At 47.5% G+C, this 14,806-nt stretch overlaps 5 protein-coding genes across 10 annotated transcripts; 1 reads left to right on the forward strand and 4 right to left on the reverse strand.

Annotated features, from left to right (window-relative positions):
* Nucleotides 1-29: 29 nt before the first annotated feature.
* On the reverse strand, nucleotides 30-3,496 carry LOC108073764 (ataxin-2 homolog). Its single transcript, XM_017165530.2, has 2 exons — nucleotides 2,556-3,496; nucleotides 30-2,495 (listed from the first exon to the last, which is right to left on the reverse strand). Exons 1-2 carry the CDS (start codon nucleotides 3,087-3,089, stop codon nucleotides 249-251), a joined length of 2,781 nt encoding a protein of 926 aa, XP_017021019.1. The 5' UTR covers nucleotides 3,090-3,496; the 3' UTR covers nucleotides 30-248.
* Nucleotides 3,497-4,459: 963 nt separating this feature from the next.
* On the forward strand, nucleotides 4,460-11,245 carry Strip (striatin interacting protein). 2 transcript variants are annotated; one of them, XM_017165754.3, is made up of 4 exons: nucleotides 4,460-4,618; nucleotides 8,185-9,086; nucleotides 9,145-10,893; nucleotides 10,947-11,245. In XM_017165754.3, exons 1-3 carry the CDS (start codon nucleotides 4,559-4,561, stop codon nucleotides 10,880-10,882), a joined length of 2,700 nt encoding a protein of 899 aa, XP_017021243.1. In that variant the 5' UTR covers nucleotides 4,460-4,558; the 3' UTR covers nucleotides 10,883-10,893; nucleotides 10,947-11,245. The 2 variants fall into 2 exon arrangements, with proteins under 2 accessions (XP_017021243.1, XP_017021244.1); XM_017165755.3 differs by having other exon boundaries at nucleotides 9,145-10,889.
* Nucleotides 4,669-7,136, reverse strand: Gtpx (Glutathione peroxidase homolog with thioredoxin peroxidase activity). Of its 5 annotated transcripts, none has more exons than XM_017165757.3 (4): nucleotides 7,001-7,127; nucleotides 5,683-5,902; nucleotides 5,146-5,469; nucleotides 4,669-5,081 (listed from the first exon to the last, which is right to left on the reverse strand). In XM_017165757.3, the coding sequence occupies exons 2-4, from the start codon at nucleotides 5,890-5,892 to the stop codon at nucleotides 4,890-4,892; spliced, it is 726 nt and encodes a 241-aa protein (XP_017021246.1). In that variant the 5' UTR covers nucleotides 5,893-5,902; nucleotides 7,001-7,127; the 3' UTR covers nucleotides 4,669-4,889. The 5 variants fall into 5 exon arrangements, with proteins under 5 accessions (XP_017021246.1, XP_070142173.1, XP_017021248.1 ...); XM_070286072.1 differs by having other exon boundaries at nucleotides 7,024-7,103; XM_017165759.2 differs by lacking the exon at nucleotides 5,683-5,902 and having other exon boundaries at nucleotides 7,001-7,136.
* A 4-nt stretch (nucleotides 11,246-11,249) lies between the features above and the next one.
* LOC108073942 (nicotinamide riboside kinase 1) lies at nucleotides 11,250-13,114 on the reverse strand. Its single transcript, XM_017165756.3, has one exon. It carries the CDS (start codon nucleotides 13,112-13,114, stop codon nucleotides 12,116-12,118), a length of 999 nt encoding a protein of 332 aa, XP_017021245.1. The 3' UTR covers nucleotides 11,250-12,115.
* Nucleotides 13,115-13,211: 97 nt separating this feature from the next.
* On the reverse strand, nucleotides 13,212-14,676 carry Dpm2 (Dolichyl-phosphate mannosyltransferase subunit 2). The gene is made up of 2 exons (XM_017165761.3): nucleotides 14,343-14,676; nucleotides 13,212-13,348 (listed from the first exon to the last, which is right to left on the reverse strand). The coding sequence occupies exons 1-2, from the start codon at nucleotides 14,449-14,451 to the stop codon at nucleotides 13,212-13,214; spliced, it is 246 nt and encodes an 81-aa protein (XP_017021250.1). The 5' UTR covers nucleotides 14,452-14,676.
* Nucleotides 14,677-14,806: the final 130 nt, after the last annotated feature.

Raw genomic sequence — 14,806 nt, forward strand, 5'->3', positions numbered from 1 at the left:
AGCAGTTTGCACCTTAAATACCAAACTCCTTTCATTTTTATGTAGCATTTTGTATGCCCTTTATTTATTGGCAAGTTGCATTTGCTCTTAAAGCTAATTATTTGCGAAAGAAGATCAGGGTCATCATCAACATGGCAAGGGCCCTTCCACCGGTCTTAGGGTTCTAGCTTAAAATCTACGCTCTTAATTATATTATTAATTAGATAACAAATTAACAATGAAAATGCATTGGCCGTAATCCGTTCCGTTTATCCATAGGGAGCATAGAGGTTGCCATGGGTGGAGCTGGTCTGGTAGTGGACCAAACTCCCGTGGGTCTGCTGGGCCGGCTGGTAGTAGGCCTGATGATACAACGAAGGTGGCGCCGGCTCGTTCACTTGGATTTGGTGGTAATTGGTGATCGGTTCATGTTCCACCACCTCGCGCACCGTCTGGAACGGATGATTCACCACAATTCGTCGTTTGTGGAAGGTCTCGCTGGTGGCTGCCGCATCGGTAGGCGCTGCCGTGGCGGCTATCACCCGCTCATTGGGCTTCAGATGTCCAGCTCCGCCGTTCACGGTCACATCCACGTCCACCGGTTGGGCCTTCGACTGCGAGGGCGTGGCCTGAGTGGCAGAAACCTCGGAGTTGGGTGCTTCAACCAAGCGTTGGGATTTCTGTTCTCGCAACTCTCCTGATCTCTGCTGCTGCTGCTGTCCCCTGTCGCAGTCCGGGGCAATGGTGGAGGAAACAACTAGGGGCTTCTGTGCTTCGTTGGCTATTTGGATTTGGATGTGAGTGTTCGCCGGCGACTCCTCCTTTTTAAGCTCCTCCCTGGGCGCCTCTTTGGGTGCCTCGACCAACCTGGAGGACTTGCTGTCAGGACTGAATCTCATCTGGGAGTATGGAGCACTGTAGTCCAGCTCTTCGGCAACTCTCTGTCTCGAGGGCTGACTGTAATAGGTCCTGGGTGCTGGGGTCTTGGCATAGACCACCGTAGGTCCCACATGATTGCGCAGATAAGGCTTGATCTCGGTCACCTGGGCAGGCACCTCCTGAATGCGTCTCTCCTTGAGCGGAGTCTGGCGACTGCGTCCTAGGTAGATGTTGTGCTGGGACGGCGGCAGATGGATCTTGTGCTCATGCTTAATGATCTGCGTGGGTCGCTCCTCCTCCTCAGCCTCGGCCAGCTCCAACCTCGCGGGCTTGGCGTCCACACTGCCGGCATTCACATTGGGCAGGTACTCGCCGGAGAAGTAGTCATCGTCCTCGGCATACTGCTGACGATTGAAGTTTTTGTTTCTCGGCTGATAGACCCTTTGCCCACGAGGATACTGCTCCTGCTCCTGTTCCGGCCGCTGGATCATGTTGGGTGTGAGGTGCTTGGCGTTGATCTTCAATGGATTTCCGCTGGCATCCACGGCGGAGACAGAGACGGAGGAGGAGCCGGAGGAACCGCGGCCATCGGTAACATCTCCCAGGGGCTGCGGTTGCAGCAAACGCGACTCCACATACTCGTCCTTGGGCGCTTGATCGTAGGACGGCATGGTGGTCACACTGGAACCCACTGTGGTGGCCTGCTGTTCCTTGCCAGCTGGGGCTGCATCGTAAGAGGGCCTGTACTCCTGACCACCGTTGTTGTTGTAGCTCTGAGTCTGAACCTGGCCAGTGTTGTAGGCGGCAGCCACCGCGGGATGGGGATGTCCTAGGGGAAGCAGGGTCTCTCCCTTGGGAATTTTGGCCACAGGGTGCTCCAGCTCCACCACCAGAGTGCCCGCCGGCTTAATCACCACCCGCTCTTCGATGTCATAGAACTCCTTCTGGATGGCCGGATGACGAACCTCGTACTTTTTGGCCTTCAGAGCGGGCTGCACAATCTGGATGGTTTTCGTCACCAGTGGACGTTGCGGCGGCGTGTAGCTCCTTGGAGGAGCCGGTGGCAGGTAGCCCGAGCCTCCTTGGTAGCCCGACTGCTCGCCGTAGTCTTCGTAGCCCTGGCCATCGTCCACCTCTGGTGGATACGACTCCTGGTAGTCCACCTCTGGGGCATCCTCGTATCCATAACCACTCTGATCGTAGCTGGGACGATTGTAGCTGGTGGCAGGATTGAAACCCACCGAGGAATCGTATCCTGAAGCCGGTTCAGCAGGAAGAGAAGGCGCCGCGGCAGCAGGAACAGAACTCGATGAAGACGATGAGGAGGAAGAGGAGGCAGAGGAGGAGCTGCTACCGCCCGAAGAAGATGAACTGACGCTCACAGCTGGCGCTTGCACGGGAGCCTGGGCTGGCTCATAGATGGGTTTGCTATCGGGAGCCACCTCCACGTTGGCACTCTGACCCTGAGTGGAAACGGGAGCAGCGACCTGGCGTTCAAACATGCGCAGCTGCTGGGATCGGTGACCGCCTCCAATGGAGACTAACTTCTGTGGAGCAGCTTCCACATCCACAGTGGAAGTCACGCCCGAGCTGGACTGTGTGTAGCGTTGCGGTGCGGGATTCGAGGATTCGTAGACCTGAAAATAGTGGATAACTCAGTACTTTACCTTATCTTAGGTCTAAGATGGCAGACTCACCGTCTCCACAGTGGGTCCATGGCTATGGTAGGACTGGATGTAGCGCTCGAACTCCTGATTCTGGCGCAGCTGTTGGTTGCGCTGTCGGAACTGACCGCTGTGAGGACTTGCTTGCGGCGGCTGCTGGTGGAGCGAGGGACGGCGGTTGTGGTTCCGGCGACGAGGCAGTCGTCCGTTCTTGGACATCGGCGGCTGACCCTGAACCGGGGGCTGCAGACCCAATCCTTGGCGTGGCGAGAGCTGCTGAGGTTGTTGCGGTTGCTGCTGCTGCTGTTGCTGTTGCTGATTTAGAGTCATTTGCTGTTGCTGTTGGGACTGGAGCTGCTGCTGCTGTCGCTCCTTGATGCGCTGAAACTGCTGATCCTCATCCCGCTGCGGACCCGCTCTCAGTTCCGCCGGAGCACGGCCACCTTCCACGTAGTTAACATCCGCCGGATTAGTGGCCGGCTGCTGGGCAATCGAGATGTTCACATGGGTGGCGCCATTAGCCTGACTACAGGCCACCAGCAGGACCACCAGCAGTCCTCGCATCATCCTGATTCAGATCCTGTTATTCTCCAAGTCCAAGTCCAATCACTGCTGACAACCACCAACACCGAAGCTCACTGCTGTCTGATCAATCGGCGGATTGTGCCCCGCATATTTATACGGATTTTCAGGTGGAATTGCGGGAGCGATCGCGATCGCGATCAGTGTCAAAGTCAACGGCAGCAGCCATAGGAATAGCAATAGCCACAATAGACACCGCACTGGTGACCTGGCCCAAACTGTTTAGGGATGAGTCTCTCAGATGCTTGCCCCAGTTGTACAATTAAAGGCATTCGACCTGGCGACGGAGCGATCGCATTTGATCGATGATGCATTCAACAAATTGCTGTCATCGCTTCACACTTGTGTGGCACGCACCAACAGTGGGAGAAAAATGGGGTTTCAAAAATACAGAGAATTTATAATATAAGTTATATGAAATCTTAATAAATAATCTTAATAAAATAAAGCCTATTTTGATTCAAACTCTAATTGAAATAAATAAGTTTGATTATTGAAAGAATGTCCTTGAAGGCTTTTGGGATTGATTATTGTTCCTTTAAGAGGTTTTTTACTGTATTTTCCTTTACTAAACAAAAATTTAAAAAGGGAATAGAATAAATTAAACCTTTTTAACTAGGTTTAGTTCAGGGAATCTACTTATACGTTTCCTTAAGAGGGTTTTCCCTGGATTTTATTTTAATTAAAAAATGTAAAAATATGGAAATAAAATATTTTTAAGGCCTTTTACCCAGTTCTAGTTCGAAGAATCTAGAATTCTAGAATCACAGAATTTAGATTCACATATTTTTCTGCGACTGATACAAATAGCAACTCCGAATTTCGTTAGCATCCCGTAATTGGGCAGTGCAGCATTTTCATGTAATTGTCGGAAGGTCAGAGTTGCGCCGATCTCGTTTGAACTTGAAATCCGAGCCCGAGAGACGTTGAACCGCTTGAACTTAAGCGGCAGGAGGAGCTCGAGATATTGGCCCCCCCGAATGGAAATCACTTTTTTGGGGGTGCTGCTGCTGCTGGTCAGGCAAATTTGCGCAATCGAAGTTATTTTGGCGAAGACCAGTGACTGCTCGGATTCGGTAAGGTTAATGTGAAGTATTTACGTTTTACGTTTACGGGCTTGTGCAGATTTGCAACTTTACCATGGCTAAAATCAAAGTCAAGTGTGGCTTAAAATACCAAGTAGGAAAGGGAGAAAGTGCAACTGGAGGTATTTGTTTCCATTATCAAGCAAGGTTGGTATAAATTAAGGCATATATGGCTTGGAAAGGTGACAAAACTAATTGATCGAGGTCCCTAGTTTGTGTTTATTAATTTTAAATAAATATTTTTTTCAAATCAGAAGCCTTACAATTGGAAATCATCATCGAGACAGATCCAGTTTATTCGCTCTGACAGCCCCCAAAATTGTAGAATCATTAAAAACAAAACAAAACAAATAACTGAGGCTCAGCAAAATGAGAGGATGCCTACTGGCAGTCGCTATGAAGGCGGGCAAGCGATTACAAGCGTGCCAGGTGAGTCCGTAATCCAAAGACGTGCCCTGTTTCCCCAAAAGTGTTGTATGTGTGTGTGGGATAAATAGGCGTTTATTGTTATCTTTTGTGGGGGTGTGGGAGTCAAAAACCAGTAAATAGAGTAGACAATAGTATACAATATAACATGCGGTGCATGTGGTCAGCCCACAACAGTATTACTGGGTGAACTGGCTTGTTGGTTACAAGCTACAAGCTACGCGATAAACACAGTCTCAGGCATAATAAGACAGCTTAACAAGCTAATGAGGGCCTACAGTAGCTTCTCAATGTCCTTGGCTATGTCCATAGGGTCGGTGGTTGGGGCATAGCGGTTAACGGGAATTCCCTCCTTGTTCACCAGGAACTTGGTGAAGTTCCACTTGATCCCACTGCCCAGGGTACCGGTCTGCTTGGCCTTCAGATACTTGTACAACGGGGCGGCACTATCGCCATTCACATCGACCTGGAAGATAAGCCCAGTCATAAAATGCCATCGGTATGCCATTAGTAAGAATTAGTTTATATACCTTGGCGAAGACTTCACCGATGTCGGCCTTGGAGTCACGCAAATGGCACACCATAGCCTCGCCATCGGCCTCCGGCATCTGGGATCCAAACTGATTGCAGGGGAAGTTGAGGATGACCAAACCGGATTCACCGTACTTCTCCTTCAGATCAGTGAGCTTCTGGTAATTGTTCTTGGTCAGGCCGCACTTGGAGGCAATGTTGACCACCAGCAACACCTTGCCCTTGTACTTGTCCAGGGAGATATCGTTGCCATGGGTATCCTTCACGGTGAACTCGTAGATCGAGGCGGCGTTCTTGTAATCGTTGTTAGCAGACATGTCGATCTGAAAGCCAGGGCAAAACGAGAGGGTATAGTAGGCGTTATAAGATAGTGGATATCAAAGTAGGACTCAACCTCTACGGAATATACAATATAGTAAAGCACAAAGAACATAGGGCATAGGCAGTCACAATAAAGTTTAGTTTGGCATAAAGACAAGGCAACTGAGTTAGTCAACGTTTAAAGAGCAACTTCAACATCTACTCGCACTACTCACGGCTGCTGCTGTGGAGTACGAGGCGGCAGACGTGGCGGATGCGGGTGCGATACTGGCCGCACAGCTGACGGGCAGCAGGACGGAGCAGAAACGCAGGCTCTGCCTTTGGCCCTGACTCAACTTGAGGGCGGTGGGTGTGAAGGAGGAGCGCCTGCTTGAATAGCCCCTGAAGGCCTGGCGGGTAATGGTCTGAAATTGCCTGAGACTCATACTTCAACAGCTGCAAAATAACCGGGATGGTGGGATTACTTTGAAGTTTACGTTGACATTCAATGGCAAGGATAGTTTGTGCAAGTCCAAATAAATTATTTATATGTATGTATTTTGATAACTAAACAAGTGGTTTTTAAAATTTTGAAAAGTAATTTTGAGTTGTTTTTAGTGTGGTATTTAAAATGTTGCGAGGTACGAAAAACCTGATGAAATTATGGTCATAAGAAATGTTGTTTTTTTTTAGCCTATATAATAATAGAACTCGATCTCCTTGTCAGTTTAAGAACGCGCTTTAAAAAATTAAGAAATATTTTAATATTATTTCAGTCTTAGAATCTTTTAAATGTGCTTTTTATTTTAAACTTTTAATAGAGAAATATAAATACGAAAGGTAAACCAGAAAACTTGAAGAATAAGGACGGAAATAGGCCTGTATTTTTGTAAATTTTAAAAATTCCCAAAATGTATTTTGAGTCATTTAAATAGAATTAAGTAATTAAATCCCATCTGCAAGTCATCCTTGGCGCGAACTTGACCTTTAACCAGATTGACGGAGATGCATAATTAATCAGGGTCAAATTCAAAGTCGGGGGCTACTTTCCGGTGAGTCACGCCACAATGTCTGGTCAGGATTGGCCCACGTCCGCGACCGCGTAACAGGGGGTGCCTGATTACCGCCGCCCGCTCATTACGCATGCAAGCCATTTGATTCGAGAGTTGATAGAGCAAATTAGAGGAGGCGGAGGAGCTTATTGTTCTGGAAAGGGTAATTACTTGCATGGTGAGGTAGACGTACGAGCCCAAGGCAATGGCCAGGGAGCCGAACAGAAAGTGCGCGATGGATCGGCCGGCCATATTCTACTATATATCCCCGATTTCACCACGGAATATGCACGGATACAAATAGAATGGCAGATTCTTGCAAGCTCACGCTGATGGGCAGATATGTATGCACAAAAAATTGGGAGCAAAGTACAATTCCGAAACTGATTGTTTTCCCTTTTCCTTTATGCCCTCGCTTGACAGCTGTTCGCCAAGTGTGACTCGGCAGCAGATATGCTTTATCTAGGCAAAACACTTGTGATTCCTATTGTCTGGGGCTTACTTATGTCGTAATCGTAAACGCACAATTTAATAATATTGCTTTTGAAGAGTAAATAAAATGTGACCGGCGAGTGAGAATTTTTTCTTTTTTATATCAATATTTAAAAGTGATGGTACTTTTTCTGAGCAAAAAGCTCGATTACAAAAAGCTAAGAAAAAAGCTGATTTTTAAGAAATAGTATTTTCTGTGGTTTTTTTTTAAATTCTAAGTATAAAATATTAAACATAACAGCACGACCAATAAAATAAAAACTGATTAAAATTGACAAATAAGTTTTATTTTCAATTTTAAATTATGACGAATAAAATAAAAGTTAAATTGCCTGAGCGGCTTATTGAAAAGATTGGCATATAAGTGAGTCCAAAGGAGATTTTTTTTACTTTTGTATATTTTTTAATCGAAAACCTTCAAAGAAGGGTTCCCAATTTAGTGTCAAATTATTTTAAGATTTTGTTACAAAATTCAAAAAAATTAGTACGTTTTTCTAGACGCACTCTAAATTTGAATATAAAATGCTTTACCTATACCTATTTTTTTTTGAAAAATCGGCAATGAAATATTTAATTTTAAAAAATCAGCTTTAATTTTTTTTAATTCTAACTTTTTTTTATATATTTTTTAGTTTCTATTTATAATTAGTATTTATATAATTAATATTCAGCAAGAGTAAACGTTCATGTTAATCAATCATACACAAAAAACAGAATAACAGTGTCAAATTTGTTAGTTAACATTTTCATGGTACAATAATTTAAGGTAATCCCGAAAATCATGAGCAGTTTGGCAACACTGTTCGCCTATCGATAAAAATCTGAAAGCGATAAAAATCCGATAGCGTTAAAATCCGATAGCGATAAAAAACACTACTGCCATCTCTATCGCATCTATCTTTTTCCATTGTGCGTTTGCTGTGTTTTTGTTATTTGGGAAATTCGAAAGATACAAAATTGTAGAGTGAAATTAGCGCCACGGAGCGAGCGAGAAAGCGTGCGAGGAGGCCAGCGAGCAGCCACGCCCAGCCCGGCCAACCCGCCCACTTCCGCAGGACTCTGATACACACACACACATTCGCGGCACACACACACACACGCCCGCACCCACACAGCAGACAGCAGTAGGTCTCCGCGGGGAGAAAAAACAGCCTGCAGATGATGCTCTCGTCGATAAACAACTCCTTCGAGCAGGACACCCACGATGCGGACGCCAACTGCGACGGGCCGGACCTGGACTTCGTCTACGCGGACGTGGACGGTTACCAGAACGAAATCGCAGAGCTGTACAGCTACACGGAGTTCAGCGAGTTCCAGATGAACGTGAAGGCTTTCGAGGACCAGATGGAGCTGTACGATTTGCCGCCCAACTGGCAGAAGCAGGACCCGGCCGCCCAGCGCGGCATCGTGATGAAGCTGGTGGACCAGCTGGAGGTCTCCGACCGCGCCTTTCGTATGCAGGCCGCCCGCTGCATCCTCTATCTGGCGCAGGGCTGCTGGGCGGAGGTGCAGTCTGACGAGGAGCAGCACCAGATCACCCGGGACAATGTGCTCGTGCTGCACAAGCTGGGCGTCTTCGCCTCCTTCATCGACCTGCTCAACATGGAGATCGAGAGCGCCTGCTCGCCGGACATAGTGGCCGTTAAGATCACTAATGTGACGCTGGTGGACTCGACGGACATTAGGGTGATCCTGTCCGTGCTGTACATCATCACAGAGACAATCCGGGACGAGCGAGAGCGAGGCAGTGAGGATTACAAGGAGCTGGCCGAGTCCTTTGTGCAGGACATCAACTCGCCGCTGCCCGACGGCGAGCTGTTGGCAGTCAAGCTGCTGGGCATGATCACACGCTTCTGCAGCGGGGCTGCACCCCAGTTTCCCATGAAGAAGGTTGTCCTGCTGCTGTGGAAGGTCTCGCTGCTTGGGCTGGGCGGCATGGATGTCCTCAAGAATCTCAAGAACGAATACCGGCTGAAGGTGGGCTTGGAACCGATCACCGAGGACACACTGGAGGTCACCAAGTGCATGCGAGCGAGCTCTCCGCCGGCCACGGCCACCGATATACTGGAGAACCAGTATCCCAAGAGGAATTTCAAGTGAGTAAAAGTTTGGGGTGTCCTTTTCAGGTTAGATTTACATCCTTCCCCTCCGCAGACGCTCCCTGATGAAGCAGCGTTTTCTAGACGAGCCGGAACAGATCGACATGGAGATGAGTGGCAACGAGGGTCAGAACAATGCCAACAATGGCAGCGGAAATGGCGGCGGCAGTGGCAACGGCGAGGAGGAGCTCTCGCAATACTATCGGCCCTACGATGACCCCTCCTCGTCGGCCTCCTCCACCACCTCGACGGCCAATCCCAATAACCAGCCCAGTTCCACACAAGCCCCGGCTGCCGTGCCGCCAATACAGATAACCGCTCGCCTGCCCTGGACGCCCAAGGTGCGGCAGAAGGACATTGACCAGTTCCTGGACATTTCGAGGAACAAGTTCATTGGGTACTCGCTGATCGGGGACCACGAGAGTCTGGCTGGACTGCCGCAGCCCATTCACGAGGGCTTCAAGACGCTGCAGCGGCACATGTACTTGAGCCTGGCCGATGTGCAGATCAAGAAGGAGGAGGACATAGCCAGAAACCCGATTTCTACACACGAGGACGAGATCAAGTTGACGCCGGCCGAGGTGCTGTACCAGGCCATCCTGCCCAACCTACCCCAATATATGATTGCTTTGCTCAAGGTCCTGCTGGCGGCTTCGCCCACCTCCAAGTCCAAGACGGAGAGCATCAACATAATGGCCGATGTGCTGCCCAAGAAGATGCCGCTGACGGCCACACAGTCCACGAAGCTAACAGTGGACATGGGCCGGCACAAGGAGATCATCGTGAAGGCTGTGTCGGCCATTATTTTGCTCTACCTGAAGCACTTCAAGATTAACCACGTCTACCAGTTTGAGTTCATGTCCCAGCACCTAGTCTTTGCCAACTGCATCCCGCTAGTCCTCAAGTTCTTTAACCAAACAATCACCGAATACGTGAACACCAAGAACTCCATTCCCCTGCTGGACTTTCCCTCCTGCGTCATTGGCGAGCAGCCGGATTTGAGCGGCGACAGCTTCGTTTACGGCGGAGAGATGTCTGACAAGCCGTACTCCTGGCGGAACGTCTTCTCCTGCATCAACCTGCTGCGCATCCTCAACAAGCTGATCAAGTGGAAGCACTCGCGCGTCATGATGCTGGTGGTGTTCAAGTCAGCGCCGATCCTGAAGAAGACGCTCAAGGTGCGCCACGCCATGATGCAGCTGTACGTGCTGAAGCTGCTGAAGATGCAGACCAAGTACTTGGGTCGCCAGTGGCGGAAGTCGAACATGAAGACCATGAGTGCAATATACTCAAAGGTGCGGCATCGCCTGAACGACGACTGGGCCTTTGGCAACGACCTGGAGTCGCGTCCGTGGGACTTCCAGGCGGAGGAGTGCACGCTGCGGGCCTGCGTGGACAGGTTCAACCTGCGACGCTATCCGGAGGCCACACAGAAGTGCGGTAACAATGGCACTGCCGCCCAGAATGCGGAGAATGCCCAGCAATCGAACATGATGGCGGGCAACAATGGGATGGGCAACAACGGCTCCGACGTCAATGGTTATGGGAACAGTGGCGGAAACGGGGGCAACAACGGCGGTCACAGTCAGCAGCAGCAGCAGCAGCTCAACGATTACGGCGTGGAGGGTGGCTTTCCCAGCGACGAGATCCTTACACACTCGGACTTTGCCTTCTTTGGCCACTCGGGGTGGTGGGATCGCAAGGTGGAGCTGACGGACTACTTCAAGGCCAACTATGCGGTATGGCTGGAGGAGGAGGTCTACAACAGTCAGACCGACTGGGATGCCCTCTAATAACCCAGTGGGTGAGTTGGTCCCGCTCTGGGTTTGCTAGATGATTAATGATTTTTAATGACAGCTCCTGGAAGATGCTGCGCCTCTTATAAGCAAAAGTTATTACCATAATTGTAAGCATAATAAAGATACATTGATATAATCCATGTAGCCCGCCACAGAGGATGCGAAGAACTCACTGCAATTGGCAATAAATTGGCAAGCCACCACGGACTCTCAACCCCTTCACTAACTTAAAAACCAACCAACTAACTAACTAGCCTACAAGCCTGTATATTTACTATTATATTTTATAATTTCTGTATTTATTATTTGTGTTGTGGCTTCTAATGAGCGAAATAAACAAATTTAATAGTTCGAAAACAGCTCGGTTTTTGTTTATTGTTTATTTGTGTGTTTTGTTTCGCACAAGAAAAAAATATTTATATATTAGGTCATAGGTCTTAGCATTAGTTTTCAATTTTGGTATTTACAAGGTGCGCATACATATTTAAATATATCCATTATATAGTACAATTACTCTTTCCATTCCACATGCGACGTAATAGTAAACAATACAAGTGTGTAATAATAGTTAGCACAGCTAAATATATATATTTATATATATATATGAATTCCTGAACCGGGTTACTTCAATTCACAATCTTGGCTACACAGAGAGACCAAGTCACCACCCATAGTAACTACCTTAATGCGAAAAATAAAGACTAACTAATTGAAAGTTGTACATAATATATGTAGGCCTCGGGCGGGTCGATTTCATTTTGTACAGAAATGGGTAACCTTTCAATGACAATATGAGTACTCTTATTTTTTTAAGATGCCTCTGAAGCTAGCTCCAGGCTGTCTTTAAATTATTTTCACATTTCAAAGCACTAAGCATATTGTTATTTTTAAGGAAAATATTTTTAAATTTTTAAGGGACGAAAGTGGCTTATCCTTTATGAAGGTAAACCTTATGTTGTCAATGAAAAACCGTATTACCCTTTCAATTTTCTTACAATATAAAACCTACTGTACAAAGGAAACTAATTCAAATAATTTTTGAACCATTTAACATCAGTTTTTCGGAACTTTCTATATATAGGAATGCCCCAAAAATAGCTAGTGAATTGAAGTCCCTTGAAACAAGGCCCAAAATTAGCTTAATTTCAAGATTAATTTTATAAAGATTACAATTCAAAGCCATTTCTTGGGGAAATCCCTGCAAATCTACAATATATGTGGTACCTATTACTGCTCCATGGGACAGGCTGTGGGCAGCACCGTGTTGTTGTTACTCGGTCCCACATAGAGCATCCCGAAACGCTTCTGCTGCGGCGGACAGGCCACTGGAGCCGGTGCCGGGACCTCGCAACGCTCCTCAAAGTAGTGTACAATGCGCTGGAGCACAAACTTAAAGATCTTATCCTTGGCTATCTCGCCATTGAGGAATGTTATGTCCTTGCAGTCGCGATACTCGTTGAAGTTCTTCTCGTAGTGGGGCCAGACACACAGCTCAAAGTAGCCGGTGACGTCCGGCGGATCGTAGGTCCGCCTGCTGCGCCGCTCGAAGCACTTCTCATAGGGCAGATGAAAGTGATACTTGAGGTTGCACAGCGCCAGCAGCTCCGGCTGATTGAATATCATAAAGCCCTCGACCAGGAGGAAGTTGATCTTCTTGTCCCTCAGCTGGGCTGCTATCTGGGCATTGAGGCGCATTATGTGCGCTGCCTGCTGCTGCTGCTGATGGAGCTGTTGCTGCTGATGCTGTTGCTGCTGGGAATGATGGTGATGGTGGTGCCTCTGCTGATGATGCTGCTGATGGGGAGCATAGTGGTAGGCCCCTCCATTACCTTGCTTGTAGTAGTTCGCATTGTAGTTGTACTGCTGCTGGAACTGCAGAGCGTAGTGCTCGAAATTTGCATAGGTCACCAGTTGCTCCGGCGGCCCTTGGGCCACGTGGCGCCCCTTGATTATGTTCGCAATGTCGTTCAGCATCTTGGCCATGTCAAGCGAGGTGAGCAGCTCAAAGTTGATTGCGTTCAGCGATTCATTGCGCTGATGTCGCTTGTCCTCCATGGGCAGGAAGTAGTCATCCTGTGAGATCATCCGTACCTCGCCGATCGTGTACGGTGAGTTCCACAGCGGCGCTCCACTCAGCCCCTTGAAGTAGTCATGCAGGCTGTGGGCCAGCGTCGTCTTGCCGCCGCAAGTGACGCCCGAGATTCCAATTACCAGCCACTGCGGCATGTTGCTATCGACTGATTTCCCTGCTATTGCTGCTGCTCTTCCCTGTTTGTCAGCGGAATCGTAGGCACGTCTGCCCGTCAATTGATAACCTTTGTCTTTAATCGCGCTTCACCTTCAGGTTCCAGATGTGGTAGAAGGAGAACGCGGCGATGCCGCCGAGGAAGATCACCCCGAATACAGTGGGCACTATGAAGGCGTATTTCAGCGGTGGGAAGAAGAGCCGAATGGGATTACCTGTTTGGAGACAACGAAAAGGTACTGTGAGTTTCAGATAGGATTAAAACTATAGATTACTATGAAACTATCTTAAGAGATGCCCATTAAGACATTTAAAGTATATTAAAAAAGGTGGGTATACACAAAACAGATTTCTAGAGTTCTGATCTGGGTGAATGTTTCTTCCTAATATTAATATCAAATTCTAAACGAACGTTTGTTTCTCTTTGTGTACCAAATGCATTTTATTTATAGGGTGTTTCTTACAGATTAGATTTTGTATTTTAAAGCCGGTTATTAAAAGACAACAAATTAGATTGGTCACGGAATGAAGTTCACAATTCATTTTGACAAAATATCTACATGTTTAAGAGTTATTACCGCTGGTTGGGTAAAAGTTATTACTGAAAATGAGTAATACCTACACATGTAGAAATAAATGTTTAAGTGCTGATACACCCAAGCAAGGGATATCGCGCTTATGTGTCATTGGGCTATCTGAACTTTAGGAATTATGTACTGATATAATTCTAACTTAACTTTTCAACACACCTACATAGGTCAACGTGTAAGGGTGAGTACTATTTGAGTAAATATTTAAACAATAATATAAAAACTGCAAAGCAAAATATGACTAAAGTTTAAAATTACTTATTATCTTTGAATATTAACAAAAAAACCCCCCTAAAAATCCGCGCTGAATTTCAACAATTTTCGTAAGCGAGAAGCTGTACTTTGTGCATCACTGCTTGACCTTGAGCCTCTCTCGATACTCGGAGCCGCATTCCAGGTAAGCCCCGGCTTTGGGTTGCCGTTGCCACCTGCCCGGATCAGGGGGATCGCTTTCCGCCTCCGCCTTCCACACACACACACACATACACACATGCCATGCCGTGCCGTGACCAATTTGCGCTGCGGCGTCACTTTAATTACTGCACAAAAGCCGCCCAGATTATCCAATAAAACTAATAACAGCCGACCAGGAGGCGGAGGACTACCAACTCCAACTCACCTTCATCGATGAGCATAAAAGGCAGCACCGCCACCCAGAAGAAGTAGTAGAAAAACACGGCGATTGCGGCTATCAAAATGATTTTTCCGAGTTGCGCATTCGAAGCCATAAATAGCTCTGATATTCTCGGAAATTCTGTGGTTTATCGTTCTAAAACGACACGCGACCGGCGGCGATTTCAGCGGAAGACAGCTCATGGATTGGGCTCCCGATGCAGGCTGCTCTCCTCTGTCCCCAGTACGTCGATTCTTCACAAATCTTCGGTTCACGGATGGCTCCCGTGGCTGGTGTAAACAAAACAAACAAGTGCGTGCTCCAAAAAATCTCGGATCTCGGTTGGGAATAGAGTGACCGGATTCGATAGCGATGGAAAATACCTCACAGCAAGGGGTAGTTTATACCAGATATTTATCCTTGTGGTATTTTTTAAAATAAAAAACTACCTGTATATGGTCGATTATATT

The sequence above is a fragment of the Drosophila kikkawai genome, chromosome 3L (assembly GCF_030179895.1).
Source record: "Drosophila kikkawai strain 14028-0561.14 chromosome 3L, DkikHiC1v2, whole genome shotgun sequence".
Taxonomy (NCBI): domain Eukaryota; kingdom Metazoa; phylum Arthropoda; class Insecta; order Diptera; family Drosophilidae; genus Drosophila; species Drosophila kikkawai.

Excerpts from the sequence above, each read along its gene's own strand:
- LOC108073764 (XM_017165530.2), bottom strand. The coding sequence starts at position 3,089 with ATGATGCGAGGACTGCTGGTGGTCCTGCTGGTGGCCTGTAGTCAGGCT. Across the intron at positions 2,496-2,555 it reads ATGGACCCACTGTGGAGACG|GTCTACGAATCCTCGAATCC; the intron begins GTGAGTCTGCCA and ends CACTATTTTCAG.
- Strip (XM_017165754.3), top strand. The coding sequence starts at position 4,559 with ATGAGAGGATGCCTACTGGCAGTCGCTATGAAGGCGGGCAAGCGATTA. Across the intron at positions 4,619-8,184 it reads AGCGATTACAAGCGTGCCAG|GACACCCACGATGCGGACGC; the intron begins GTGAGTCCGTAA and ends TCCTTCGAGCAG. Across the intron at positions 9,087-9,144 it reads TATCCCAAGAGGAATTTCAA|ACGCTCCCTGATGAAGCAGC; the intron begins GTGAGTAAAAGT and ends TCCCCTCCGCAG.
- Gtpx (XM_017165757.3), bottom strand. The coding sequence starts at position 5,892 with ATGAGTCTCAGGCAATTTCAGACCATTACCCGCCAGGCCTTCAGGGGC. Across the intron at positions 5,470-5,682 it reads CGTACTCCACAGCAGCAGCC|ATCGACATGTCTGCTAACAA; the intron begins GTGAGTAGTGCG and ends CCTGGCTTTCAG. Across the intron at positions 5,082-5,145 it reads TCGGTGAAGTCTTCGCCAAG|GTCGATGTGAATGGCGATAG; the intron begins GTATATAAACTA and ends CTTATCTTCCAG.
- LOC108073942 (XM_017165756.3), bottom strand. The coding sequence starts at position 13,114 with ATGCCGCAGTGGCTGGTAATTGGAATCTCGGGCGTCACTTGCGGCGGC.
- Dpm2 (XM_017165761.3), bottom strand. The coding sequence starts at position 14,451 with ATGGCTTCGAATGCGCAACTCGGAAAAATCATTTTGATAGCCGCAATC. Across the intron at positions 13,349-14,342 it reads TTTTATGCTCATCGATGAAG|GTAATCCCATTCGGCTCTTC; the intron begins GTGAGTTGGAGT and ends GTCTCCAAACAG.